The sequence below is a fragment of the Anolis sagrei genome, chromosome 5 (assembly GCF_037176765.1).
Source record: "Anolis sagrei isolate rAnoSag1 chromosome 5, rAnoSag1.mat, whole genome shotgun sequence".
Lineage (NCBI taxonomy): Eukaryota > Metazoa > Chordata > Lepidosauria > Squamata > Dactyloidae > Anolis > Anolis sagrei.
The window spans coordinates 163,944,470-163,972,265 of NC_090025.1; the positions used below are offsets into that span (position 1 = coordinate 163,944,470).

Genomic DNA, 27,796 nt, shown 5'->3' on the forward strand with positions numbered 1-27,796 from the left:
ATTTAAAGATGAGCTTAAAGCCAACCTTAAAAACTGTGCATAGACACCAAGAACTGGAAATCCCTGGCCCTTGAGCACTCTAACTGGAAGTCAGCTGTGACCAGCAGTGCTTCAGAATTCAAAGAGGCACAAATGGAGGGCGAAAGAGAGAAATGTGCCAAGAGGTAGGCGCCTCAAGCCAATCCTGACCGGGACCACCTTCCACCTGGAAACCGATGTTCTCACTGTGGGAGAACATGCAGATTTATTTATTTATTACATGCATTTCTACCCTGCCCTTCTCCCCCCCCCCCCCAAAAAAAAAAAAAAAGAGGGATTCAGGGCGGCCTCACATAAGAATCAAGTGATGCTGTCAACATATAAACAACAAGGGTTACAATTAAAACAGTAAAAATCATTAAAACACATTAATCATAAAAACACACCTACGGACCCACCGCCAAGATACCACATCTGGAGGACCATCATCCTCGAGCTATGAGGGATCGCCTAAGTAAGTTTCTAGGAGCACCCGGTGGTGCAGCGGGTTAAACCGCTGAGCTGCTGAACATGCTGACTGAAAGGTTGGCAGATCAAATTCAGGGAGCGGGGTGAGCTCCCACTGTTAGCCCCAGCTCCTGCCAACCTAGCAGTTTGAAAACATGCAAATGTGAGTAGATCAATAGGTACCACTTCAGTGGGAAGGTAACGGCACTCTATGCAGTCATGCCAACCACATGACCTTGGAGGTGTCTACAGACAACGCTGGCTCTTCGGCTTAGAAATGGAGCTGACTACCACCACCCAGAGTCGGACACGACTAGACTTAATGTCAAGGGAAAACCTTTACCTTTACTTATTCTCCATCTTCATCGCTATGGTTCCGCACCTTGTTGATGGGAAGCTTCCCACCAGTGTGGAAATCACCTGTCGGACAGGTGGTAAGCTATTTAACCTCAGCAGACTCAAAACCAAAACCACGGTCACAACAACATCCATTATAGAACTCCAATATGTTGATGTTAATGTAATCTGTACTTATGCAGAAGACGACCTGCAAGTCACTCTACATTTCTTTGCAGAAGCATACAAGAAGCATTGTCTATCACTGAACATTGAGAAAACCACAGTGCTCTTCCAGCAGTCACCAGCCAATCCCTCTGCAATGCTAGAAATACAGTTTAATGATGTAATGTTAGAAAACGTTGGTCATTTCCACTAGCTTGGCAGCCACCTCTCCACAAAAGTCAACATCAACACTAAAATACAACACCGTCTCAGCTCTGCGAGTGCAGCATTTTTTCCGAATGAAGCACAGAGTGTTTGAGGATCAGGACATTCATAGGGAGACCAAGATGCTTGTTTATAAAGCTATTGTCCCTTCCAACCCTGTTATATGCCTGCGAAACATGGACTGTCTACAGATGTCACACTCAGCTCCTGGAACCAAAAGGAAGAAACGTGTCAAGAGGAAGGTGCACCAAACTAATCCTGACCGGGACTGCCCTCCACCTGAAAATCAATGTCCTCACTATGGAAGAACATGCAGATTAAGAATAGGTCTCTACAGTCACCTATGGCCCTACCGCCAAAACCCTACTTAGAAGGCAATCGTACTCGGACACGAGTGATCGCCGATGATGGTGATTCAGGGTTCATCTGTAGAATTAATGCAATTAGACCCCACTTTAACTGCCATGGCTCAGTGCTGTGGAGTCATAGTTTCATGGGGGCACCACCAGCACTTTCCGGCAGAGCAGGCTAGAGGCTTTGTAAGACAGCTCCCAGGATGGCATAGCATTGGGCCATGGCAAAGTGGCATCCAGCTGCATTGCAGTTGTAGGCCATTGACGATTATACATTATTCTTTAAAAACAACTGGTGTTTTCTATTTTTTAAAAAATCACCTGAATATGCAATAAAATATACACACAATGAAACAACAAAAACAATGTAATAATTTTATTTCAAAAATATAAAAATAGACAAAGCAATTTAATTCCAACATTCTACATCACAGTCATATGAATTGAAGAGAATATAAAAACATATATAAATACCCAAAAGGAGTTGTTTTTTGTTTTTGTTTTTTTGCCAAGACCAAAAAAACAAACTACAACACAGGAAAATGACTGAATCGGTATTATAATAAGGCCAACTATAAATAGGAATAATCTATTCTTACTTATAAACAGCACTGGAACACGAGAGAACAGGAAAGAAATCAGACCAAATTGAGCAGACATCTCACATTTCTGCTCTGTGTTGTAATCCTGTACTTCAGTCAATTTTGCAATAAACACAACTGAAATTCAGTTATACTATAGTCAGATTATAAACTGACTATGGTATGTAACTTTTAAAATAGGTATCAAGATATTTTATGTTATTTATGCTCATCTCAGGTACAAACAATTTAGCTAACCGGTCCTACAAAACTAGAAGTCTATCAAGTTCAGTCTCACTACTCAAGTTCACAGCTAGGCCCTTGAGACACTCAAGAGAATTCATTGAGAAGTCAGTCTGAAATATATGTTATGACAATGGTCTTATACAGACATCATGGTAAACCATCAGTAGTGGCCTAGTAAACTAAGTTATCACAAGCCCAGAATATGGACTTTATTTTGTGTCATGTCTATACTTTGAACCAGGATTAGGAATTGTGTGGCCCTTCCAGATACTGTTGGACTGTAGGTCCCATCAAAAGTGGCCAGCATAACCAATCGTGAAAGTGCTGGGATCTATAGTTCAATGTCTGGAAGGCTGCACAATTCCTATCCTACTTTAAACTGTGGTTTACAGTTGACTTCTGGTTCTGGCTTGTTTGGAAGCTTTTAACTGTGGTTTAGATAAGAAAAGCTGTGATTATATCCAATTATCTGACCTACGGTATGTTGTTCCTTGCACAAACAGTAGGGAATTTGGCTACACTAGAATTGTAGGCATATGTGTCTTATGTCTGCATATTCTAATTTAATGAACCAGAACGTGATCATCTAAACGTAGCCAATAAGATCATAGAGATATAAGCTGTGACTGTGCTCTCCTCTTTTATTCAATATCCACACTCCAGAAGTATTTGTTGTATTGGCTTTGGGTAGAGAGAGACACACATTCATTATTATTAAGTAGTTCACTAGCAATTGACCTGAGTAAAAGTGTGCTGCAAAGATATATTCAATTATATTTGGATAGAAGCTTCAGAAGGAAGAAAAGGAACGACTGCCTCCTGACAAGACTGGAGAACTTCTTAATATATTTCTCTTGGGATCTTGGCTATATATCCTCTGAGGACAAGGACAGCCAGGCCTTCCAAGGCAAATGTGGCCTCACTGTTTCTTGGAGTAGTTCCTTTTGGCCAGATTCTCTTGCTCTTTCCTTCCCCATCTTCTATCCTGCTGTTCACTTTCTCCTTCGACTGTAATTTTTCAATTCTTCCAGTTCCTTCTCCATGAGGTGGGACTCTGCAGTTGTCTCAGAAAGCTAAACACAAAGCAAAATGACAGTGGCATGACATTTTCCTGTGGTGCATTTGTGCTTGGAAAAGATATATTATTTTTCTTGTTTTCTTGTGAAAGCTTTACTTCATCACCTTTTTCTAACATCAGTTTCTAAAGGAACAAATGGGTTGCTGTCCACAAATGCTTAAGCCAAACAAAAGATTTTAGCTTTTAAGGTATCACAAGACTCTTGGTTATTTCCACATCAATGCATCATCCAAAGAGCTTTTGGATTTGTTCTGGAGCAAATCTGATTCTCAGTTAATATAGAATACCAGACCCAACTGTCACCCTCTGTACTAAAATATGCCCTTCAGAAAACATCTAACATTGCTTTGCAGTTTATGTATTCGCAGAGGAGAGCTATCTTTTGGGCAACTATTTATCTGAAATTAAAATTGTACTTACATGAGATAGTTATATTGGAATTCAAATGCTACTACAGACCACTGACAAAGCTGTACTGATGATGGCATAAACATCCAGGCATTGTTAATACATGTAACAGAATAAAAGACAGAAGCAAATGGTCCCCTACTCACCATATCCAACAAAAGGTCCACTTTCAGCCGTAGTAGATTATTCTCCTCTTCCAGCTGCTGGTTCCTTTTGCGAAGGCGCTGTGTCTCCCGGTGGTCCCCAGTGCTCCCTAATGATTCTGGAAGGCAGAAACTGGCACTAAAACCATCCCACATTACAATCGAGACATCCAAGGTGTGGCCCTGTTTTGGCCAATAGTAACCAAATGCTACAAATGCCCAGACATGCTAGGATGTGTCAGATGTCTTTCAAGAAGGAAATCAGTATAATGAGGTTTGATAGAACAAGGAAAAACTTAGAACCAAGTTAATAGAAGCCCCTTCTACACAGCTGAATAGAATCCCACATTATCTGCTCTGAACTGGAATATATGGCAGTGTGAACTCAGATAACCCAGTTCAAAGCAGATATTGTGGGATTTTCTGCCTTGATGTTCTGGGTTATATGGCTGTGGGGAAGGGCCGTAAGACAACAACGCAAATCTCACACCTGGCCCTAAAATAGCTGAGATCAATAAAACCTAAAGCGAAAGTGGGGAAATGGGGCCTATGTTCTACATTAAACCCTAAAGGCCATTTGTCACCCTTCAAGGCTCCCCACCTCAATGTTTAAGGGAATTTAAATGTGTTTAACATTTAAAAATGGCCTGCACACTCTGTGGGGGACAGAGAAGGCAATATCGTTGTTTTGTAGCCCCCTCCCTCCCTCCTTTTGGGCCCAGAAGAGGCTTTCTTTTTCCAAAACTAGATGTAAATTTCATTCTTGACTCAGTGTTTCAGTTGCTGAAATTAGATGATGTGATGAACATTTTGAAAAAAACAAAAAGATGGGCACAGCCTTCTGTGTTCAATCAGAAACGTGCAGCCTCTCTCTCTGAGGTCATTGCCCATCCCTGACCTAAGAGTAAGTATTCAAAGGTACAGAGAAAGAGAGAGAGCACCAGACAGTGGCTGTAATGTCTGAGGACCTGGAAAGGAGAAGCAAGACCTTGGATCTGATTGCTTTTGTCGCTTGACTTACAAAATGTCTGCTTCCTCTCACCTGCTATCCACAGGCCATTCTCAAACTTCAGATTCTGTCCAGTAAGACTCATGACAGGAGTGCCATATTCCAGTCCCAGCTCAATCTCACGGGTAGATCGGTCCAGCTGTAGGGAGAAAGCCAACACACCACTTTATTAAATATTTCATTTCTGTTCCTCTCTGGGCCAAAAGTATTGGACTATTGGATTATGACCTGTTAGGATCATAACCTACTGGGGATTATGACCTGTTGGGATCATAACCTATTGGATAGCAGAGTTTCAGGAGTGTTCCTTTAGTTTATTGGGTAATGGATGATCACTGGACACGTAAATATCTTGTTTCTATTTGATGCTCTCAGCAGACAAAGGTTCAAGTAGACATCTTTAAAATAAACTGTTTTACTCACAATTTCATGTATTTAAATATACAGGTACATTTTTTATCAAGTTAAACTTTAAAACTTTTCAGTTTGTATCTTTAGCTTATAGTCTTCAACAGTCTCTTCAAAACTATATTGCTCTGTACAGCTTTCCTTTATGAAAGTCTACAGTGCCACTCTAAGCATCTATTTTGGATATGGATCTGCCCATTCCTGTCCCAGATGCAAGAACTCACCGAGTGCAGATTGGAAAGTGAAGCAGATTTTCTCGGTGGAGTCTTCTTCGGACTGAATGTGTTTCCAAAAAGAGGCATGGCTTCTCAGCCTTAAATCCTTTCTCCGGTTACCTAATCTAGTGAGAAAGTAACAGAAGCAAAGTTCACCTCCTAAAATTCTCATATAGGTTGAATATCCCTTATCCAAAATGCTTGGGACCAGAATGGATTTGGATTTCAAATTTTGAAATACCTGTTTTTGCATACATGTACTATCATAAAAAGTGGGCCCCAGGTCTAAATGCAAAACTTATTAATGTTTCACTTATACCTTATATACATAACCTAAAAGTAGTTTTATACAGGATTTGTAATATACTTGTACATAAAACAAAGTTTGTGTACATTGAAGCATCAGAAAATGAAACAATGCAGTTGGATACCCCTTTAACTGTCATAGCTCAATTCTATATAGAATCATGGGAATTGTAGTTTTACACAGCCATTAGTCTTTTACTTTACTTTGACTTGTTTTGTGGCTGGGGGATTCAATGTGGTTGTCCTGCCCATTTTAATTAGCAGCTATTGATGTGTGTTTATTGATTATTTTATTTAAATTGAGTTGGGTTTTTTCCTATTTTTTGTAAATGTTGTCTTATGTTAATTGGTATTGTTATTGTTATTGATGTATGTTTTTATGACACTATTACAGGCATGGACAAACTAAGGACCGGGAGCCGGATGTGGTCGCCTGAGCAATTATCTCAGACCCTCCTCATTTTCCTTGTCCTTTTGGCATAAGGACATGGTAGCCCGCCACATCCTTATGCCAAAAAGACGAGGGAGGAAGGCACGCAGTAGATTAGAGCCCTCCAGAGCACTCTCAGCCACCACCTGTCTCACCCTCTTTCTCTTGCCAAGAGAACAGCCTGAGGATCCGGAGAGGAGGATTGAAAGGAGGCTCGGGAAAGAGGATTGGGGCAGTCACTGTGTGTTTTACTTTTTTCCCAGCATAAAGATGGGGTGAGCTTAAGCGGCCGAGGGGAAAAAGGAAAGGGTCTGAGGCTGTTAGGAATGGTGGGAGTTGAAGTCCAAAACACCTGGAGGTTCCAAATTGGTCCAGGCCTGTTTTAACCAGTCATAAGTTTAAGGTATTTAGGTAGCAAGGCTGAATAATCTTGTCAATGGGTGCATCTACTACACTGTGAAATTGATGCATCTCCCAAGATCCCACTGCACTGAGCCATTGTGGTTGAAGTGGTGTCAAACTGCGTTAATTCTACAGTGCAGATGCACCCTAAATCCCAAGTACCATCATCCACTTTTCTATTGTCTCTAGTGGAAACCAGATATTCTGCTCAAGAGACAGCACCACAGAGAGTCCCCTTAATGTGTTGGACTACAACTCCCATCACTGCAAGCATCAAAGGGAAGGTAGTCCAATACATTATGATTATTACTATACATATAATTATGGCAGAAAATAATAATATAGGGAGAAGAATGAAAAATGTGGGATGCTAGGAAGTTCCTAGCCCAAAGCTCCCCCCAAACAGGGGTCCATCACACCCAACAGTAGCCAAATGGATCTCCTTACCCCGTTATAGCCTTTAGACCAGTTGGCGCATGCGCACTTCCACCCGATTTGTTAGAACTCCGCGGCCAGCGGTACCCCGGGGACGCGTCCCACAGCAGGCGAGACCATTTACGGGAGAGGGGTGAACGACGATTCCAACTTACGACAAAAAGAACCGTCGGTAATTTAAAAAAAAACCCGAATCTTTACCACTAACAAAAAATTGTATAAACCTGAAAATAACTAACCACTTCTTTTGAGGGTAGAAATTCGACGACGAATCGAGCACCTATCGAAAAGTCTACCCTTCTAAGTTCATGGAATGGTAGCGTCCCAACCCGCCGCCAAAGAAGGAGCGAAGGGGAGTCTCTGAGGTAGGACTGTACCATTGTTATATCCGGGGGGGGGGGGTGTTTTCAGAAGGAAAGCACTTTTAAAAACAACAGAGAATAATGTCATCCTCAGTGGCTGGGCTAAAGAAGACATTAATCCACATAGTTAATATAGGAATGGTAATAAGCCGCTTCTGTTTACTTTTTCCCGAGGGATATAAATGGTTTATCCACGCATAGGGTTGCCATGGTGATAGAAGGAAGCCGGCAGAACGTGGCCCGAACGTTCCCCACTTCCGGCCCAGAGTAGCATAGGCCTGAAAGAGAGCCTGAACGGTGTAATCGAGGATTAGAACCACGAAGGAAGCGGTTCTCCTGCCTGGAAAGGAAGGAAGCTTCTCTCTTCCAAGGCCTCGAAGCCACACAGTTGTATATTCTCTTCTATTCCTCTTTATCAAAGTCTTATGTATGTGTGTGTGTTGGTTTAATTGCCCTGAGTCAATGCTGTGGGATGCTGGAATTTGTAGTTTGTCGAGGCATCAGCGTTCTTTGACAAACAAGGCTCAAGACTTCATAAAACTGTGATCGGAGGTGACCCACAACCCCCCCCCCCCCCCCCCCCCCCAGGACTCTGTAAAAGATAGTTCAAAATCAGGGAATTCATAGTTTTGCCAAGGACATCAGGCTGGAATGATCCCATAATCCCTTATCTCTCCTCCTGTTTTTGTTAATGGACTCCGACTACTCAGTCCCTGAACTTCCATGCACCCCCCATGAACATTTATGAGTTCTTATGAACTTTATGGGTACTTTTATAAACTCTTGCCAAACTTTATGAACTTTGATCGACTTTGGGGGGCTGACGTGACTTCCCCTTAGACCAGGGGTCCTCAACCTTCCTAAGGCTGTGACCCCTTAATACAGTTCCTCATGTTGTGGTGACCCCCAACCACAGCATTATTTTTGTTGCAACTTCATAACTCTAATTTTGCTCCTGTTCTGAATCATAATGTAAATACCTGATATGTAGGATGTATTTTCATTCACTGGACCAAATTTGGCACAAATACCCAATACGCCCAAATTTGAATACTGGTGGGGTTGTGGGGGAGATTGATTTTGCCATTTGGGAGTTGTAGTTGCTAGAATTTATAGTCCACCTACAATCAAAGAGCATTCTGAACTCCACCAGTGATGGAATTGAACCAAAGGTGGCACACAAAACTCACATGACCAACAGAAAATACTGGAAGGGTTTGGTGGGCATTGACCTTGAGTTTGGGAGCTGTAGTTCACTGTAGCACTGTGAACTCAAACAATGATGTATCTGGACCAAACTTGGCACAGATACTCAATATGCCCAAATGTGAACACTGGTGGAGTTTGGGGAAAAGGACCTTGACATTTGGGAGTTGTAGTTGCTGGGATTTATAGTTCACCTACAATCAAAGAGCATTCTGAACCCCACCAATGATACAATTCAGCCAAACTTCCCACACAGAACCCCCATGGCCAACAGAATATACTGTGTTTTCTGATGGTCTTTGGCGACCCCTATGATACTCCCTCATGACCGCCCCCCACCCCCGGGAACCCGACCCCCAGGTTGAGAAATGCTGCCTTCTCTCTTCACAGGCCTCGAAGCCACACAGCTCTGTGTATGCTCCCTTACCCCATTTCTCATTCCCTATATGTATGTATATATAAGTAAATGGCTCTATCTATCCGGATCTCGGAGGGCTGATGGCCAGGCCATCCAGAACAATGGACATACTGGATCACCCAACAAAAAAGGACATCTTTCCATCTGCGAGGAACCGGGGATTTGTCATCCAGCTCCCTTCTGTGCCACATCTTGCTCTCCCAAAACTAGCATCAACTTCATCAATGAACTCCGTATCGCAGGACAGTTTGACAAATGACCTAGCCTCTCGGGGCTAGATAGGAATGTTAATTCATGGAACCAAACAATAATCTAGGCCAGGCTTGAGAGCATTCCATAGCATTGATGCAGAGCAGTTATAGTGCATTCATTCCATAGCACAGAGCACCCCAAGCTTTCCTTTTCCATTGCTGGAAACTTTGCTGTTCTAACACTTTCGGTTCTAAACAAGGAATCCTAAGGAGGCAGTCACTGTAATGCTCACCCCTTTTTTTTTTTGGCCAAATTACAAAGAGCACACTTTTTGGGTTGCTGTAAGTTTTTCGGGTTGTATGGCCGTGTTCCAGAAGCATTATCTCCTGATGTTTTGCCTACATCTATAGCAGACATCCTCAGAGGTTGTGAGGTCAATATGAGGAATCATAAAATAGCACGATAGCTTAAAGCAAACCAGGTTAATCAGGATTTGTAAATTTTATCCAACAGTGATTGTGTTTTGCTGTGAGAGACTGTATGAAAATACGGACTTAATGGAAATATGTCATTTCTCTCCTTAGGCTTTAGTTCTTATTTTAAGAGGAAAGATGGAGCTTATAAATACAGAATCTTTTGTGAGTCCTTTAAAGGGATTTTTGACATTTCCATCAGGAACCCAAGTAAGGAAAAGTAATCCCCTCCTTTGTAAATTAGATGATAAACCACGCTGTATCCTTTGTTCCCATGGTAAATGTTTAATAAAGATAATTCTTGTGTACATGTACATATCTGTTTTATTTCATTTTGAAATTTATTTTGAAATTCTAAAATTAGAAAAGCACATCTAATTGCGGCATCTTGTAGTTTTGTGCTTTTAGATCTAGTGTTTACCATAATGTGTCTTTCCACAACTCCATATGAGAACCAAGGGGCTGGGAGTTAATAATGAATTTGTTTGTTTTCATAGAATACCTGCCAAAAAAACCCTAGGAATCATTCTGTTTATGATATTTTGTGTTTTCATTACTTTGCATGTTTATTCACCAAAACTAGCTGCTGTATCCTCAACCATTATGTTTTACTTCTGATTTACATTAAAGATGACTACTGCTATACAAATAGTTATTTGGTGTTTCTTCTACCCATGTTTCAAGAAATTATGATATAAATTTGGGAAGATCTTAAGCCATCCTAGATTGTTAGTCATAAAAAATAAAAATAATGTTAACCAGCCCTGCAAAACTGTCAAGCCAATGTAGGCAAACAAATAATGTTAACCCTGAGCATTTGATATAGGACATGGTAAGAAATCAGCAGTGAACCAAGCAATGAGCTACTTGTGGACCATTACATGAGCTATCAAATGGACACCAGTGAATTCAACAAAAATTATAAAAAGAAAACACCCCCAGTCACAGAGTCTGTCTAGCATTTGAAGGAAAAGCTACTGGTTACATTTCCTAAAGTTTTCCTTCTCTTTCCAGAAGACATAGGATTATGTTCCTACAACAAAAACACTAATGTACTTAGCTTATCATGAAGCCCTTCTTGTGTTATACAAACAGACCTATAGCCTGTATTTTTTAATATATGATTAAAATTTGTTCAGTAAATATTTGAGTATATAGAACAGGAGACTGAGTCTAGGTCATTGTTCTGTCTATCCATGCAATCACCTTTCTACCTCATGATAATACTAATTATTACAAATCTGTAAAAATGTATCTTCTTGGAGCATTTACTCTTTGGTCTTCATCCAAAAGCCGCTTTGAGTCACCTAGAGACATAAAGCGAGTATAACTATAATGATAATGATATGATGATAAAGCTTCCAGAGCGACATACAGAGTAATAAAAGCAAGCCACAGTCTTGCACTCTAAAAGCACATGGAAAAGAATGGAAAGAGATCAGAAGGGGTTTAAAGCAGTGGTTCTCAATCTGTGGGTCCCCAGGTTTTTTGGTCTACAACTCCCAGAAATCCCAGCCAGTTTACCAGCTGCTAGGATTTCTGGGAGTTGAAGACCAAAACATCTGGGAATCCACAGGTTGAGAACCACTAATTTAAAGGAAATCTGAAGTACCAGATCTTAATTGTTATGTAGTTTTAAGATGGCTAGTAGTGACTAATATAGACTATTAAAAGAAGCAAGCAAAAAGAAAAAAGCAGTAAGAATAGTAATATGAAAATTTTAAATCCATCTTCAGAATGTATCAGAAGATTCCTTAACCAAGAACTGTTTAGTGTATGTCATTGGCAGTATTTCAAAAGTGAACAAGAAAATTGCTCATTTAGAATTGGGACTGAAAAGATATGACAGTAGCGATGTAGTAAGTGTCATTGAAACATACTGTGTAAGAAATCTCAAGGTTTTCTAATTCTTTTTTTTTTTCAGGCAAAGTATGGTTGTTTTTTTGTTTTGTTTTTTTAGTTTCTTAGCCTTTCTGACAAGTGGAAATTAATGTCATATTGTTAAGTGGAAGAGAAGTCAAATGTTGGTATCTTTGTAGTTGCGTGGTTCTAGCATATGTTACCTTTTCACCAAGTACCCTATATCTAAATACTCCAAGCTTTTGCACATGCATATACAGGCAGCAAAATTAGATGTCAGGTAAAGGTGGTGCCCATCTTTTTATATCAGTCAGTTTTCAAACAAAATCCAGCAGATTATTATCAGAGTATACATACTGTGCTCGTCTTGTAGACATGCATGCTTTTTTAAGCTTGACCAAAAGAAAAAATGTTTGAAAGTGCAAAATTGAGGACATGGTTTCAGCTAAGATGATTTTAATGGAAGAAGTTTTAGTATTTTCATTTTTCATTTTAAATCAGTGGCCTTTAACAGTCCTTTAGTGGTGTCCAGTGTATGTACAGTATGAACGAAGCACTTATATTTTTAATTTAAACCCCAAATTTCTTGAACAGCTTGTTCAAGGGGAGCGGGGAAATGGGAATGTAGTGGGAAAAATGTAGGAAGTGTGAAAGAAAGAAAAAAGAAGAAATGGGTGTGTGGTGTCATTTTATTCATATTTATTCAGATGTGAGCTCACTGTTCTCAATTTCCTAGTTATATCTAGTTAGAATTACAGGCTCCTTGCTGGACGAGGATTATACTGTGACAATCCTGAAAATTTCTTGGCCTTGGATAGGATTTCATGTAACAAGAATTAGAAAACAACAAGACAATTAATATCTTTCTATGGACAAATCTACCGCTTAAGTCAGTTTCAAACTGGTATTGGTGAAAGTGGTTTCTCTGTACAAATGATCACCATACATAGAAAATCCTGGAACCGGTTTGAGACCTGGATGGTGGTTACATAAACCATGGAGCCCTAATGCACATTGAGGGCTTCGTTCATGTGTTTTTGTGGGCATGTCTAGCTACTGCAGTTTCAAACCAGTTTTGAACTGCATTAAATGGTCAGTGTAGGTCGGACCTATATACCTTTGCTTTTCCAATCTGCCACAAAGATGTTGCTTTCTAGTAGTTTATAGAAAATTAGCGTGTAACCATCCTTGTCTCTTACTTTGTCTTTCAAGGTGATTGATGATACAGCACTGAAAAAACGTGCCCTGAAAAGGGGTGTTAAAAAAGGGAAAGGGGTGAGCAAAATAACAGGTAAGCATAACTACCTTTGACAATGAAACATTGCTCTAAAATCTTCCAAAGTTTTAATTATAATATAATTTTAAGTTCTAATTTCCCAACTTGTCATTGGCTCATTTCAGATGTCATACAGGTTTGCGGTTTGTACTAAACATACTATGGTTTGAACTTCTTTCCCTGCAGAAGGCAATTTTTTGCTTTAGAGTTGTTTGTCTGCCTTCCTGACCCATCTTCACATAATAGACTTCTGTGTACATTGCTGCCAGTATGCTGATGACACCAAACTCTTCCTTCAATCCAAAACCAATTCTAAACCAATTTCTTTTGTCAGAAGTGAGGATTAATAAATTTACAATTAGTCCAGACAAAATTATGTACTCCATTGGGTTCTGCAGAGAAAATAATTTTATGAAGAATTCTGACACAATATGATAACAGGTGATGGCAAAGTACATCACATTTCCTGCAAGCTTGCATAGCTTAAGATATGCTGGTAATACCAAACTATAGTTTTATATCTGAATGCAAATAAATTCCTCATTCAAACACATCCTGAGTTTATGTACCAGGGTGTAAATCCCATTTTACATTATCATACTTGCTACCGACACCACAAGTTTCACATTGTAGTGTAAACATCTAGATTACTTCACTTAAATGAGATACAATGGCTTGCATTAAAGGTTTACCTTCAACACAAATTATGAGAGTTTGTAGATACAAGTGGACCTCAGTTAATGAGGTAAATTTATTCCTTGAGTCCACTTCTTTAACAGTAACATGTGTAGAAATAACATGAAAGAACAGGAATAGGTTGCTAATTTTCTTCAAAATTACGGTAACAATATACATTTGAGAAATGAAACAACCAGATCTAGTAAACCTTGCACAAATAACTAAAAACATTCTAGAAAAAAATTGAAAGCTTCTTCCAAAATGCATCTTGGATCGATTCTTTCCCCTTCATCAGCCTCCATTTTTCTTATGATTTCCTTTTTTGATGATTAGGTAAAGGTTTCCCCTTGACATTGAGTCTAGTCGGGTCAGACTCTGGAGGGTGGTGGTCATCTCCATTTCTAAGCCAAAGAGCCAGGGTTGTCCGTAGACACCTGCAGGGTCATGTGGCCAGCATGACTGCATGGAACACTGTTACCTTTCTGCTGGAGCAGTACCTTTTGATTTACTCACATTTGCATGTTTTCGAACTGCTACGTTGGCAGAAGCTGGGGCTAACAGTGGGAGCTCACCCCGCTTTCCAGATTCGAATCACCGAACTTTCGGTCAGTAAGTTCAGCAGCTCAGCTGTTTAACCTGCTGCACCACTGGGGGCTCAGATGATTATGCTTTTTCAGTATTCAAGTATAGCCGGTGTGGCATACTAATCTTCTTTCCCTTGTTCTTTCTGTTTTGCTTTTCACATATGCTCAGGAAATTATTCTGGAGATAGCAGTTTATCTCACTTGTACACAACCACACACAGTTACAATAGGTTAGCCTAGAGTAGAAAGTCTCTAGACCAAGCTTTATTGCACACTTTACTGCAGACATACTGCTGCAACTCAAGAATGAAAGTCTATTTTTCTTCAGGCTTCCTTCATCACCCTTCCAATGCCAATATTGTAGAAAACTTCCAGAAGAGCGGAAAAGAGGGGCTGGAGTAGGCTCCCATCAAAAGGGTGTAAAAAGAGCTTCATTGTCCGAGAGTTGTTAATTGAGATATACCCGTATAAGCAACATTTTTAATTAGCATTTTGCAGATGGTGAATAATTTCAAACCACAATCCCAGTTTTTTCACTTAACAATTCCATTGCTATAACTGGAGATCCTATTCATATGCTCAGTGTGGCTACCTTTTACTTAATTTACAGAGAAAGACCAGAAGGGGACACAAAAGTTGAGTAGCCATAGCTCAGAGACTAATTCTCCAATATCTCCAAGAAAAATTGCTCTTAAAAAGGTACGGTACTATTTCAGGTTTCAGGAGTCCTTTGCTTTTGTGCATATTTGGGTTAGCATGATTCAAAATGATCATAGACTTTGAGCTCAGAATGATGTGAATATTCATTGAAGAAGCCATGCTGGCTCAGACTGCTTTAAACATTTCTATCATTACTGCTGCATTTGTGTTGTATTCGTAGTTAGCATTCCCATAGTGCCCTTCTTGCTCTGTTGGAATAACATTGCTATTAAATGGAGAGAAAACAGATCGTACAAGTGTTGCTTGAGCTCCTGGTATTTGTATCTATAGTTCTTGGCTGTTGTACACATGCTCAATTGGAAAGATGATACTGAATGTAATGCTTTCTAGAGCAGTCATGGCCCCAGATGAGCCCCCGGTGGCACAGTGGGTTAAACCCCTGTGCCGGCAGGACTGAAGACCCACAGGTTGCAGGTTTGAATCCGGGGAGAGGCAGATGAGTTCCCTCTTATCAGCTTCAGCTCCTCATGCAGGGACATGGGACAAGCCTCCCACAAGGATGATAAAAACATCAAATCATCCTGGCGTCCCCTGGGCAATGTCCTGGCAGATGGCCAATTCTCTCACACCAGAAGCGACTTGCAGTTTCTCAAGTCACTCCTGACACGACAAAAAAAATGGCCCCAGATTTGTAAGTGATAAAGAACAACCTGATGGTGCAGAAAACACAAACAGAGTATTCATTTTTTCCTGGAAATTCTTCCACAGTAGAATCACACAAATATTGGAACGTCAAGAGGTTGAAGTTGGCTTGCTTTTTGCATTGGAATGTGAGTCTTTTACATTGCTCATCCATTATTTGCCTTTAGGTTATGGTCGAAACAGATAAACTGGTGGAGTTGTTTGAGTACCCAGGATACTCTCATGAAGAAACAACACCACTGCCAAATGGGGTAGAGCTAGATGACATTTTGGAGAAGGTGATTCGGGCCCAGAGAAAAACATCAGTTGCCCAGGTATGTTGCTATCCTCAACTCTCCTGGTATGTGACAATCTGGAAGGGCTAGGAAGGATGGGTGAATTGTGTATGGGTGTGCATGCTTTTGTGTGTATGCTTATGTTTGTGCTCATGTGTGTCCATCTAGCACATCTTTTTTTCTGACTGAGTACTCCAGACATTGCTAAATGGCTATATTTAGAGACCTTTTTCATTAAAAGGTTACTTGTCCCACACCTGCTTGGAGGAAAACCTTACAATTCAGGTTGCAAGAACCCAAACATCATGTAATCCAGGGATGGACAAACTTCGGCCCTCCAGGTGTTTTGGACTTCAACTTTCACAGTGCCTAACAGCCTGTGCGTGGAAGGGTTATGTTTTGTTGCACCTTGCAAACCGCCGGTTCTCATCTCATTTATTTTAAGTCCAAAACATATGGAGGGCCGAAATTTGCCTAAGCCTGATGTAACCCAATTCCCTGGCACTGCTGTGCTTACTGATTGGGGTGGGGGGGCAAAAGAAGGTGCAACGGTTTATTGACTGACCAACAGCAATGTGTGTGTGTTCCCACCTTCTCTTCCAGTCTTCTTTCTTTACACTGTAATTCAAATCTCCCGTTGTTTGTCAAAGCACAGTTTGCTATTATACCCAAAGTAGAAAACTGTAGTCTAATATCAGAATATGAAATCAAGAGAGGGAAAGAGATACCTTTTTTGGCTTGTGGTTCAAGCCTGGATCAATTTCCAGTTTGAATATAATAAGAAAGGATAGTTCACAAACTCCAGTTGATATTTTTTAATTGCATTGCAAGAAGGAGTGAAAGAGGGAGTACAGCTAAATCATTACTTCTTAGTGGGCAGTGTTTGGGATCCTGACCTCATTGGTCCATGTTATACCCCTTTCAGGCTGTACAAGTGTCCAGAACTAGTAGAGCCCAATAAAATTATTAGACTGAAATCAACATATCTGAATTGTGCTTGTGAGTTTTAAATGTTCCTGACAGTCACAAACCCTGGATTCACATTCTGGCTTCTTAAGTTACTCTGCATCTTATTTAAATTGGAGTGCTGTCATTTAAAGTGATCTAATCTTACTAGTTTACTCCTCTAATGAAATTTGATTGCATTGTGGATGAAAAAGATACAAACTGGGAAGTGAAGAAAACTATTTCCATTGCTGTTTTATAAAGAAAATTTCTGTAAAAGTGTTGTTTGATTTCTTTACAGACAAGCTGGTCACTTCAAATGCTGCGCAAGTTTCTCAGTGCTCCATGCATCCGAGCTATTGTGCTGGACAGTTTCTGGTGGCAGTTTCTACAACTGTATCGTGTAAGAAAACAGCTGAAAATGGGTTTTGGCAAATTCTTTTGGTCATACCTTTTCACTTCTGTTTCTCTAAGCTTTTGACAGCTCTGAATTTCTCAGAATGATGCATTTAGTTCCACTAAAACTTTTAAATGTCAACCAATGAAAGAGTGAGGATGGAAATGAAGGCCTGACTTTTATTCTTAACTCCAACTAGAGGCATAGAATCATCTTTCAAAATTAGTTCAGTGGATATACTCGAATTAGACTAATACCTGGATTTAGGTCAAATATAACAACTTACTCTATATACTCATGTCTAAGTCTAGAGATTTTAGTAAAAAAAAATCAAACTGAAATCCTGGGTTGACTTATGAACAAGTCAATATGAGTACTGTACTAAAAAGGAACCATGCCCTTTTCTGAGGAGAGTAGCAAAAGGCAAGAGCTTAGATAATGTTATGAATATTTACTCAGTTCACTTTAAATGTCTTATATTTCCATTAAAGTTCTTTTGCACCATGATTGTTTCTGATTTTGGTCTTAAAATGTGCAAATAGTAAGCCAGGGACAACCAGGTGCAAAATGGAACTATTTATTTATTTATTTATTATATTTTAGCCCACCATTCTACCAAGAAATTCAAAATAACCCTTTGTATTCACAACAATCATGTAGAAAGTAGAAAGAAATAATAGATTACAAAAGTAAGGCCTTAAGTGAATGTCTAGACCAGTGATTCTCAACTTGTGGGTTCCCAGGTTTTTTGGCCTATAACTCCCAGAAATCCCAGCCAGTTTACCAACTGTTAGGATTTCTGAGAATTGAAGGCAAAACATCTGAGGACCCACAGGTTGAGAACCACTTGTCTAGACACTCTTTTGAAATCAGTAGCATATTTGACATCTGTTATTCATATTCTACCCTTACAGTCCAGGAAAGTATAACATTGATGTTCCTATGCCGCTGTTTAAAACATTATTTTTTAAACAACAACTTAGGAATATTAATACTGAAATATAGCTACATTTATTTAAAAAGGCAGGGATATAGAATATAGATTAATTTTTGGGATACTTAAGTCCATGCAGTTTAATACTCATATAGCATTTGCATTTTTAATAGTGCTATACAGCAGAATAGAAACCACACAATGTTTTTCAGTACTGAAGAACTGTAATCTCTGCAGTAAACTCCAGTAAATGGTCTCAGCAACTGCATTTTGATCCAGTTGAAGTTTCAGATAGACTGCCCCATTTATCAGTACATGTTCACTTATAATAGGCTGCTTCCATTGAGCCCCCATCACCATGGCATGCTAAGTAAAAAGATATGCCTCTTTGTTAACCTTTCCATTTATTTCTCTCTCAATAGCCAAATAAAGAGATTCAAGGACATTTATTTGAACGCATTGCAGAAAATTATTCCCGCATTCTCTTGGGCTGCCACAAGGTTTCCAACCGGGAACACATCCTTATAGTAAGTATGTACACATCTGAAAACAGATGAGACAGGTATTAGACTTCATACAAGGAAGTGGCATTGGATAGCCTTGTGAAGAAAACACATTACCTTCAGCATGTTGCGATGCTTTCATTTAGAGCTTGTAAATACTGGAAGAACTTTGAAGTATGGCAAACTTCTAATTCCTAAGTTATGCTTCTTTCTCTTGTATATACTCAAAATGTATATTGGAGATATGAAGAAAGTGGGAGTTGCTCAATCAACTTGCCCCAGCAAATCTTTCCCAGGTTATTAAGCCCACAAACAGTATTGAACATTCTACAATTTAGCAATTTATACTTTCCCTGCCCTCCCCAATCTGCTGGGATTCACTGGTTCTCTGCATGAACTGAAAGTATGATGAATCGTGCACAGTAATCTTGTGTTGATGGATAAGATAGGTAACAAATAATAATAATAATCATCATCATCATCATCTGACACCTAGGGCTTCTGAAATACAGTTTGGAAGAGCAGCAGCAACAACCATATTGGTTTGGGTCTTTGAATAATGAACACAAAGTTGCTGGAAGAGTTTTGACAGATCTTTTCTCTTTCTCTCTTTGCTTGAAACTTTAGTTTTTCCCATCAATATTGAGTCAAGCTGTGTATACCTGCTTCTGCTACTGTTTCTCAAGGTCCTGGTTCAATACCCCAGAATTCAAGGCCCAGCTCTGTGATGTATTCTCTGAGTGGTTTGGAGGTGAGATGGCCTTCTTCTCTATGATCAGTGAATGGAGTGCTTGAAGAATTTCCTATTCCAGACTCTTTAAAAAGCACAGCATCTCATCCACATCCTAAGAATCTTAGAATCTTATAGGAGACCAAACCAAACCCCATGGGATACCAAGAGTCCATTGTAAGTACTTTGCTGCTCACTCTCAAAACTTTCTTCTAATTTCCCCTATAATATAGGCATCCGACATGCTCCAGGGAGCTACAAGAAATGGAATTACTCCAAACTGGAACCAGAGCGGTCTAGGAGAGAAAATTTGCTCTCAGGAAAGGCACAGTTGAGGACTGGTAAGAGATCCCCCCACCCCAAATAACCTCCTTTTGCAGTACAATTGTAATAAAACTTAAGTTTACTAATTTAAACAAAAGGCCCTGTCTTAAAGACATAGGTGACAGGGCAAGTATTTGGCAATGAAAACAGAAAATTACCAATAAATTTCATGGCACAACACACGTTATGTACATTGCAGGTATTTTACATTTGATATGGTCTGTGCTAAGTGGAGTATTTTCCTCTAACAACCATGAAATTCTGAACATTTATCCAATGAAAATTACCTGCAGAACTAGATCATAACAATCGACATGTCTCTTTTATTTCCATAGGCAGCGCTGTTTCCTTTACTAGTGACACATTTTCTCGTGCTTTGCAATTCCAAAAGGTAAACAATGACCATTGTAATGGCCCGGATTACGCTCGTGGATTACATATTTAACTCTTAATGTATTGTTTTTAAATGTTTTAATTGTGTTAATGTACTTTTAAATTCTATTTTAATATTTATTTAAGTGTACATTGTGTTTTAGGGCATCCAATTGTTGCCTGTATGTAATGCTGCCTTGAGTCACCTCTGGAGTGAGAAAGGCGGGGTAGAAATGGCGTAAATAAATAAATAAATTGATTTTCACACACTTGTGCTGGAGATATGGCTATTAATATAAGCCTTGGGATACATTCTATATATGCCTTGGAGAATAGGAAGATCTTGCCTGAGTATCAAGAATTTGGATTCATATCAATGACCCTCTCCCCAAATAATGCTATTATTTTAAGAAAATTTTGCACTTAGCCATTGCTGTTAACTTGCTTTAGCCAGAGGCAGAGCAGGATAAATAGTGTTCATTGATCCACTTATACAGGGTGAGGCAGCATAACTTCCTTTTTTAAAATGCGTGCCATTCAGTCGGTTGAAGACGTAGCGGAGCACTAGTGGTCTCGTTCGAGAGGCAGGAGTATAAAGTTTTGTCCTGAGACAGTTCAATCGCCATCATGTGTTGGAACAGTGAGGAATGTGCTTTTGCCGTTGAGGCCTACTTTTCGAGCGGATTTGGAGTGGCCGGCCTGCTCTCCAGATTTGGCCCCTTGTGATTTTTTTCTATGGGGTTTTTTGAAATACTGTGTTTATGTGAACCGTCCAAGGACCCTACAAGATTTGAAGACCAACATCCAAGAAGAAATTGCCAACATAACGCCTGCTATGCTGCTATGCCAATGTTCACATAGTCCTTTGAAAAGAAAAATGAATCTTGAGTAGTACATGTTACTGTGTGCTTCGTGAACTGACACAACACAATCTGTATTATGCCAGTCCACAAACCACACTTCTCCAGATTCACTATTGCCTCCCACTGTAACCAAGACAAAATATTGCATATAATTTGATATAAAATATTTCCGTTTTCTTTTGGTTTAGAGGGGCAGATCTCCAGGGAAGTCCACTAAAATGACCAAGAGAACACCTTCTGGGCAAAAAAATCAGCATCCCAAAAAAGGTACCACATTTACAAGTAAAGTATTATATTCAGAGTGGCCTCTAAAAGAGTCATCCACAACATTCCTCCCAGCTAATATAGAAGCATTGATTTAATGTATTTTCTTCAGATTTGAACATTGTCAGATTTTACACTAACTAAAGCATATCCCATGTTTTGAAAAATGAAAAGGAACCTGAATCAATTGGTTGGGTTTGCTATACCAATGAAGGTAATATTATGCAGCTATTCCATGTTAGAAATAAATGGACTTGCTTTAAGGGTAGTATAGAACATCTTCAGGTTCCCATGGAACAATAAATCCTTGCTATGATTTAATTAAAGGTTCAGTTAAAGACTCCAAGGTGGTAAGAGTTGGTTTGATTACTTCTTTATATCTTAAAAAAATATAACTTTGATGAATCTGAAACTAGTCCTGTACAGAATGGAAATGTGTTTCATATATGTTGTCTAGTTGGGCATTTATTTTGGGAGAAAAAAAATCAAATAACCTGTGTAGCCCAGGTTTTTCCCAACCTCAGAGTGAACTTTTTTATTTATTTGTTTTTCTGAAAAAAACAAAGGATGTATGATGACAGGTATCAGAAGGTAGTTTGTGGGAAGAACTTTTTTATCTCTATTTACTGCAGATAATCAAGGTATTTGGCAAAAGGGATTATCTATTATGTCATTTATCTTTCAGGTAATATTAAGAAAAACTGATTTGAAATCTGGAGCTCACATAAATTCTATCTCAACCCATTCCTTGTATTTATCTTTATTGATTAATGGGAGAGGTTTTTTCAACTGAAATGTATATGGTATTTGTAATCCTCCATCCAACGATTTTCTATATATTAAGGATGTTTGAACTTGGTCCATGTAAGGATATTTGTTTTGATTTGTTGCATAACATTTCTGAAATTTAATTTTTTTATTTAGCGGTAAAGACTTAAACATTTGTGTGGTAACTTTAAGCCTTATATTTATTTAAATTCTTACAGCACAATTGACTAACATATCAAAATAGTGGGATTTTTTTTTCAGAAGAAGATGCCTTTTCTAAATGTGTGTCAAGTGATTACCACCTTAAAGAAGATGAGCAGAAGGATTCATGGATCAAACAGCAGAGCTCACAAAAAACAAAGAAACTGAAGATTTCTTTGATTCCTCGAGAGGTAATTCTAGACCTTTGTGACAATTCTTATCTCAACTGATTATTTGGCCCTTAAACTACTTTCTAAAACAGAATGTTTTTTTATCTCACAATCTGGCCAAACATCCAAATGAGTTCTGGATTTTTTTTTTGTATGGCTGTCTCTAACTAGCAGCTTTGCATTGGAACTGATGGAGAAGTTAGGATGATCTGAACTTATTGGTGGAAGGTTACAAAGGCCAGCAGGTCATGCGATCATTCGCCACTGAATGTGGATGTTTGCAAATCAGTATACTAGTATATCAGCCTTCCTTGTCCTTCCTATTCTGGAAGAAGACAACAGAATAGGAAGGACAAGAGACCTCTTCCAGAAAATTAGAAACATTGGAGGTAAATTTCAGGCAAAAATTGGTATGATAAGAAACAAAGATGGCATGGACCTAACAGAAGCTGAAGAGATCAAGAGAAGGTGGCGAGACTATACAGAAGATCTATATAGGAAGGATAATAATATCGAGGATAGTTTTGACGGTGTGGTGAATGAATTAGAACCAGACATCCTGAGGAGTGAGGTTGAATGGGCCTTAAGAAGCATTGCTAACAACAAGGCAGCAGGAGACGACGGGATCCCAGCTGAACTGTTTAAAATCTTAAAAGATGATGCTGTCAAGGTGATGCATGCCATTTGCCAGCAAATATGGAAAACACAAGAATGGCCACCAGACTGGAAAAAATCAACTTATATCCCCATACCAAAAAAGGGAAATGCGAAAGACTGCTCCAACTTCCGTACAGTGGCCCTTATTTCTCATGCCAGTAAGGTAATGCTCAAGATCCTGCAAGGAAGACTCCAGCAATACATGGAGCGAGAGTTGCCAGATGTTCAAGCTGGGTTTAGAAAAGGTAGAGGAACGAGAGACCAAATTGCCAATATCCGCTGGATAATGGAGAAAGGCAGGGAGTTTCAGAAAAACATCTACTTCTGCTTCATTGACTATTCTAAAGCCTTTGACTGTGTGGATCATAATAAATTGTGGCAAGTTCTTAGTGGGATGGGCATCCCAAGCCACCTTGTCTCTCTCCTGAGGAATCTGTACAAGGACCAAGTAGCAACAGTAAGAACTGACCACGGAACAACAGACTGGTTCAAGATTGGGAAAGGCGTACGACAAGGCTGCATACTCTCACCCAACCTTTTTAACTTGTATGCAGAACACATCATGCGATGTGCGGGGCTGGATGAATGCAAAGCTGGGGTGAAAATTGCTGGAAGAAACATTAACAACCTCAGATATGCAGATGACACCACTCTGATGGCCGAAAGCGAGGAGGAGCTGAGGAGCCTTTTAATCAAGGTGAAAGAAGAAAGCGCAAAAGCCGGGTTGCAGCTAAACGTCAAAAAACCAAGATTATGGCAACAAGAATGATTGACAACTGGAAAATAGAGGGAGAAACCGTGGAGGCCATGACAGACTTTGTATTTCTAGGTGCAAAGATTACTGCAGATGCAGACTGTGGCCAGGAAATCAGAAGACGCTTACTTCTTGGGAGGAGAGCAATGTCCAATCTCGATAAAATAGTAAGGAGTAGAGACATCAGACTGGCAACAAAGATCCGCCTAGTCAAAGCCATGGTCTTCCCTGTAGTAACCTACGGATGTGAGAGCTGGACCTTAGGGAAGGCTGAGCGAAGGAAGATCGATGCTTTTGAACTGTGGTGTTGGAGGAAAGTTCTGAGAGTGCCTTGGACTGCGAGAAGATCCAACCAGTCCATCCTCCAGGAAATAAAGCCTGACTGCTCACTGGAGGGAAAGATACTAGAGACAAAGTTGAAGTACTTTGGCCACATCATGAGGAGACAGGAAAGCCTAGAGAAGACAATTATGCTGGGGAAAGTGGAAGGCAAAAGGAAGAGGGGCCGACCAAGGGCAAGATGGATGGATGGCATCCTTGAAGTGACTGGACTGACCTTGAGGGAGCTGGGGGTGGTAACGGCCGACAGGGAGCTCTGGCGTGGGCTGGTCCATGAGGTCACGAAGAGTCGGAGACGACTGAACGAATGAACAACAACAACAGCAACAAGTATATCAGCATTAGCACACCTCATAACATGATGCTTCAAGAAACCTTAGGCAGATATACATATATTTGCATGCTTGAGGGGGAAAAAACAAAGTAGTCATGGCCATGCAGCCACCAATAATGCAAATGAGAAGAGTTTTTCTCAGGCAAACACACATCAAGGCGACAACTGTGGTTGCTTAAGACAAATCTGATAAATTCCCTTTCATGTCAAATCATATAGTACAATTATCTGTTATTATCAAAGAAAACCATTGGATATCAAATTCTAATGACTATTTTAATGTTAAACATTAAGTATTCAAACTTCTGGAATATATTTTCCATCAACATTTTTAGAAGATTTTAAAGAAGTGACTCCAGAAATCTCAAGTTATCAAAGCTTTCCCAGATACCTATTATTTGAGTATTTCCCCCTATTCCATCCACTGCTCCAAGCTGAGCCTACATCAGATTTCTGAGGCATATAAACAATTTCATTAAATGGCCAGACTAAAACAAGAAATCACCAGTCGTTCACACAAATTTAAATGTATTATTTAATTCGTAAAAAGATTTCACCCATGATGAAAGTTTTTTTAGCTGTAAAATACTGTATTCCCAAATACGTTTTTTTAATGTAAGTGACAATTATTCTCATTTATCTTGTAGTCACACCCAGCCTGTCCCGGTCCTGAATTCGTCTGGCATCGCTTTAATATTGGTGGACGCAGCCCATTAATTGAACGCTTTCTTGAAAAACGACATGCTCTGTCAAAGGGAGGATGTGAGATCTTCTTGCCTAGGCGGGAAATCTGCAAGCCAATACCATATCCTTATGGCGTACATAGGGAAAATGAGGATGAAGATTCAATGACTTTAGTGGTCCATTCAAGTTAAATGGAAATGCAAGCAAAGTGAAGGAAGAGTTGGATTTCTTAGTCCTGTGTTTGTGGTCTTAAGTAGTTAGATATAAGACCTTGCCCTGAACCTTCATGGTCTGCATTACATTTGACTGTTTAATAGCAAAGGCCACAATCTACTGCTCAGTTAAGCTAATTGAAGTCTATTGATTTCAATCGGGTTTTAAATCTGTGTAAAATTTAGTTAACTATTTGCTACTATATTCAGATATCATTCCCTACTAGAGTATATACACAGCTTCATTGGGACTTAAATAAACGTTGACTTAACTAGTCCCATCCATTGGGTTTAGTGTTTGAAATATTTGCCTAACCAAACCCTTAATCAAGAGTGTACAGGCAGTTTCCAAGTTATGAACAAGATAGGTTCTGTTCTTAAATTGAATTTGTTTGTCAGTCAGAACAGGTACATTTTTAAGTGTAACTCCAGATAGGTGGGTAGGTAGGTAGGTAGATTCGAGCTTTGGAAAGCACAGGGGAGGGTTAACACTCCTGTGGAGTTTGTTTTGCTGTCTGTGCCCCTGTTCAGAAGATTTCACCTCACTTTCTGGCTTGTTCTGTATTGGTGATAAAGCTTCAGTGGAGACGCCTTTCCCTCATACCTCTTCCAGGAGTGAATGTCCCTTCAAAGGGGCAAATTTCTCTCACTTCCTGTTGTGTCACCCCCATTTGTAACTATGAGCCATTTGCAAGTCAAGTGTTTGTAACTCAGGGGCTGGCTGTATTTATGTGTATATTAAATACCTAGACATAATTTTCTATATTGGTAGGGCTGACATTTTACTAAGTTTTATTTTGTTACATTGCTTCTGTTTTTTAAAATCTAATAATTGCTTTCTGTGATAATTGGAGTAGAATTTTCCTTATACACAAAAAACACAGAGTCTGCTCAGACTTATGCGGAAGTGGTCAAGGAAGGTTTTAATATGCTCTGCCAGAGGCACAAGGCGTTCAGAAGGACATATCTGAAAAATCGGAAGGAAATGAGGAGTTTTGATAAACAGTTTAAGGCTAACCAAGAACTTTTCAGGTACTAAAAGAGGTTTCTGAGCATTTTTTCTGGCATCCCCATCTCAAATGAGGGAAATAGGAGGACTCCCAAAAGGCCTTCCCACTATCATCCTCTTCTACACTATTGAAATGTAAATGGTTGTGGCAACTAATTATCTTAATTTGATAATTCAGTTTATCTGTCCTTTTTATGTTTGTATTATTTTACACTGGAATGACCAGAAAAAAAGTTAAATTTCTTTGTGTATTTATTGTGTACAGCCCATAACTTGTTCCTCTGCTGCTGCTGTTGTGTTTTCCAGTTTCTTCCAACTTACAATGACCCTAAAGGGAATAAGTTACAGGGTTTTCTGGAGCTGAGAGTATGTGACACATCCAATGTCACACAGTGGATTTCCATGGCCAAGCAGGGAATAAAACCCAGGTCTCTAGAGTCAAAATCCAGTTCTGAAATCATTATACCATTCTATCTCACTGTTTTCTCTCTACATTATATTATTTTGTACAGTTCTAGCATTTTCCCAGCATTTGAAAAAAATTCAGTATGAAAACCTTTAAAGAGAATGCATGTACAAATCCACAACTTTCCCTCCACTTGCCTCCACAAGTAATCAGAACCTGGGATTCTGTTTAGTTGTTGTGTTCTTCATCCTTCTTCCTTTTTCTTAAGTTTCAAGGGACTTCAAATGTAATAAATTTTATCTTTTCTTTTGTCACTTTTGCAGGCAAGAGATGCAGGAAGAGATAAAAAGAAGACAGGCCCAAAAGCAGAAGGAGTCATTCAGTGCAGAGGCACTGATTAGTTCCGAAAAGATTACAACCCATTTCTCAAAAGTCTCCTTTGTGTTATAGTAGTTTAATGTATATGGCCTGCAACACTTCTTAATTCCTATTTTGAATTGAATTAAAGTATCCCTGATTAAAATCAGATTGTAAATATTTGAGATTGGTTTTTGTAAATTAATTTTAGTCTTAATTTATAGAAAGAATATATTTTTAAATGATTTTATATAAGTATATTGCCGATTTGAAACATTCGTTCCCTAAAGACAATATAAGATGGTGCTCTCAAACAGTAGTTGATATGTGGTTTCTATTAAGAATCAAAATTCTAAAAAAGCCCAAGAAAAAAATGTTGCCAGCATTTGTGAGGAATCAATGGCACCTTATGTTTCTTATATCAAAATGTGTTTACTCTGGAAAGGTACCTTACCATACTTTTTAACTTCTAATTCTGCTTCTGTTTCAGAAAATTATGCCTTCTTCGTATTTTTGTTTGCTACAGAAATAGTTCATTTTTTAAAAACAAAGATAGTCTATGGTGGTATACAAGTTATGACCTACATAGTTTTTAAAAATCTCAAATATTCTTTCAAAAACATTTTTTTCACACATACTAAATATATTATGCTCATGTAAA

General features: G+C 39.2%; 2 protein-coding genes across 4 annotated transcripts; one reads left to right on the forward strand and one right to left on the reverse strand.

Annotated features, from left to right (window-relative positions):
- Window positions 1–1,926: 1,926 nt before the first annotated feature.
- Window positions 1,927–7,344, reverse strand: CBY1 (chibby 1, beta catenin antagonist). Its single transcript, XM_060777053.2, has 5 exons — window positions 7,239–7,344; window positions 5,663–5,778; window positions 5,064–5,169; window positions 4,025–4,140; window positions 1,927–3,465 (listed from the first exon to the last, which is right to left on the reverse strand). Exons 2-5 carry the CDS (start codon window positions 5,738–5,740, stop codon window positions 3,385–3,387), a joined length of 381 nt encoding a protein of 126 aa, XP_060633036.2. The 5' UTR covers window positions 5,741–5,778; window positions 7,239–7,344; the 3' UTR covers window positions 1,927–3,384.
- Window positions 7,345–7,530: 186 nt separating this feature from the next.
- FAM227A (family with sequence similarity 227 member A) lies at window positions 7,531–27,317 on the forward strand. 3 transcript variants are annotated; one of them, XM_060777052.2, is made up of 16 exons: window positions 7,847–7,978; window positions 9,989–10,136; window positions 11,651–11,736; window positions 12,950–13,028; window positions 14,886–14,974; window positions 15,805–15,951; window positions 17,159–17,260; window positions 18,611–18,715; window positions 19,319–19,442; window positions 19,655–19,762; window positions 20,081–20,136; window positions 21,169–21,247; window positions 22,274–22,404; window positions 25,115–25,272; window positions 26,246–26,395; window positions 27,102–27,317. In XM_060777052.2, the coding sequence occupies exons 2-16, from the start codon at window positions 10,016–10,018 to the stop codon at window positions 27,226–27,228; spliced, it is 1,662 nt and encodes a 553-aa protein (XP_060633035.2). In that variant the 5' UTR covers window positions 7,847–7,978; window positions 9,989–10,015; the 3' UTR covers window positions 27,229–27,317. The 3 variants fall into 3 exon arrangements, with proteins under 3 accessions (XP_060633034.2, XP_060633035.2, XP_060633033.2); XM_060777051.2 differs by lacking the exons at window positions 7,847–7,978; window positions 26,246–26,395; window positions 27,102–27,317 and adding an exon at window positions 7,531–7,591 and having other exon boundaries at window positions 25,115–25,533; XM_060777050.2 differs by lacking the exons at window positions 26,246–26,395; window positions 27,102–27,317 and having other exon boundaries at window positions 7,847–8,015; window positions 25,115–25,533.
- Window positions 27,318–27,796: the final 479 nt, after the last annotated feature.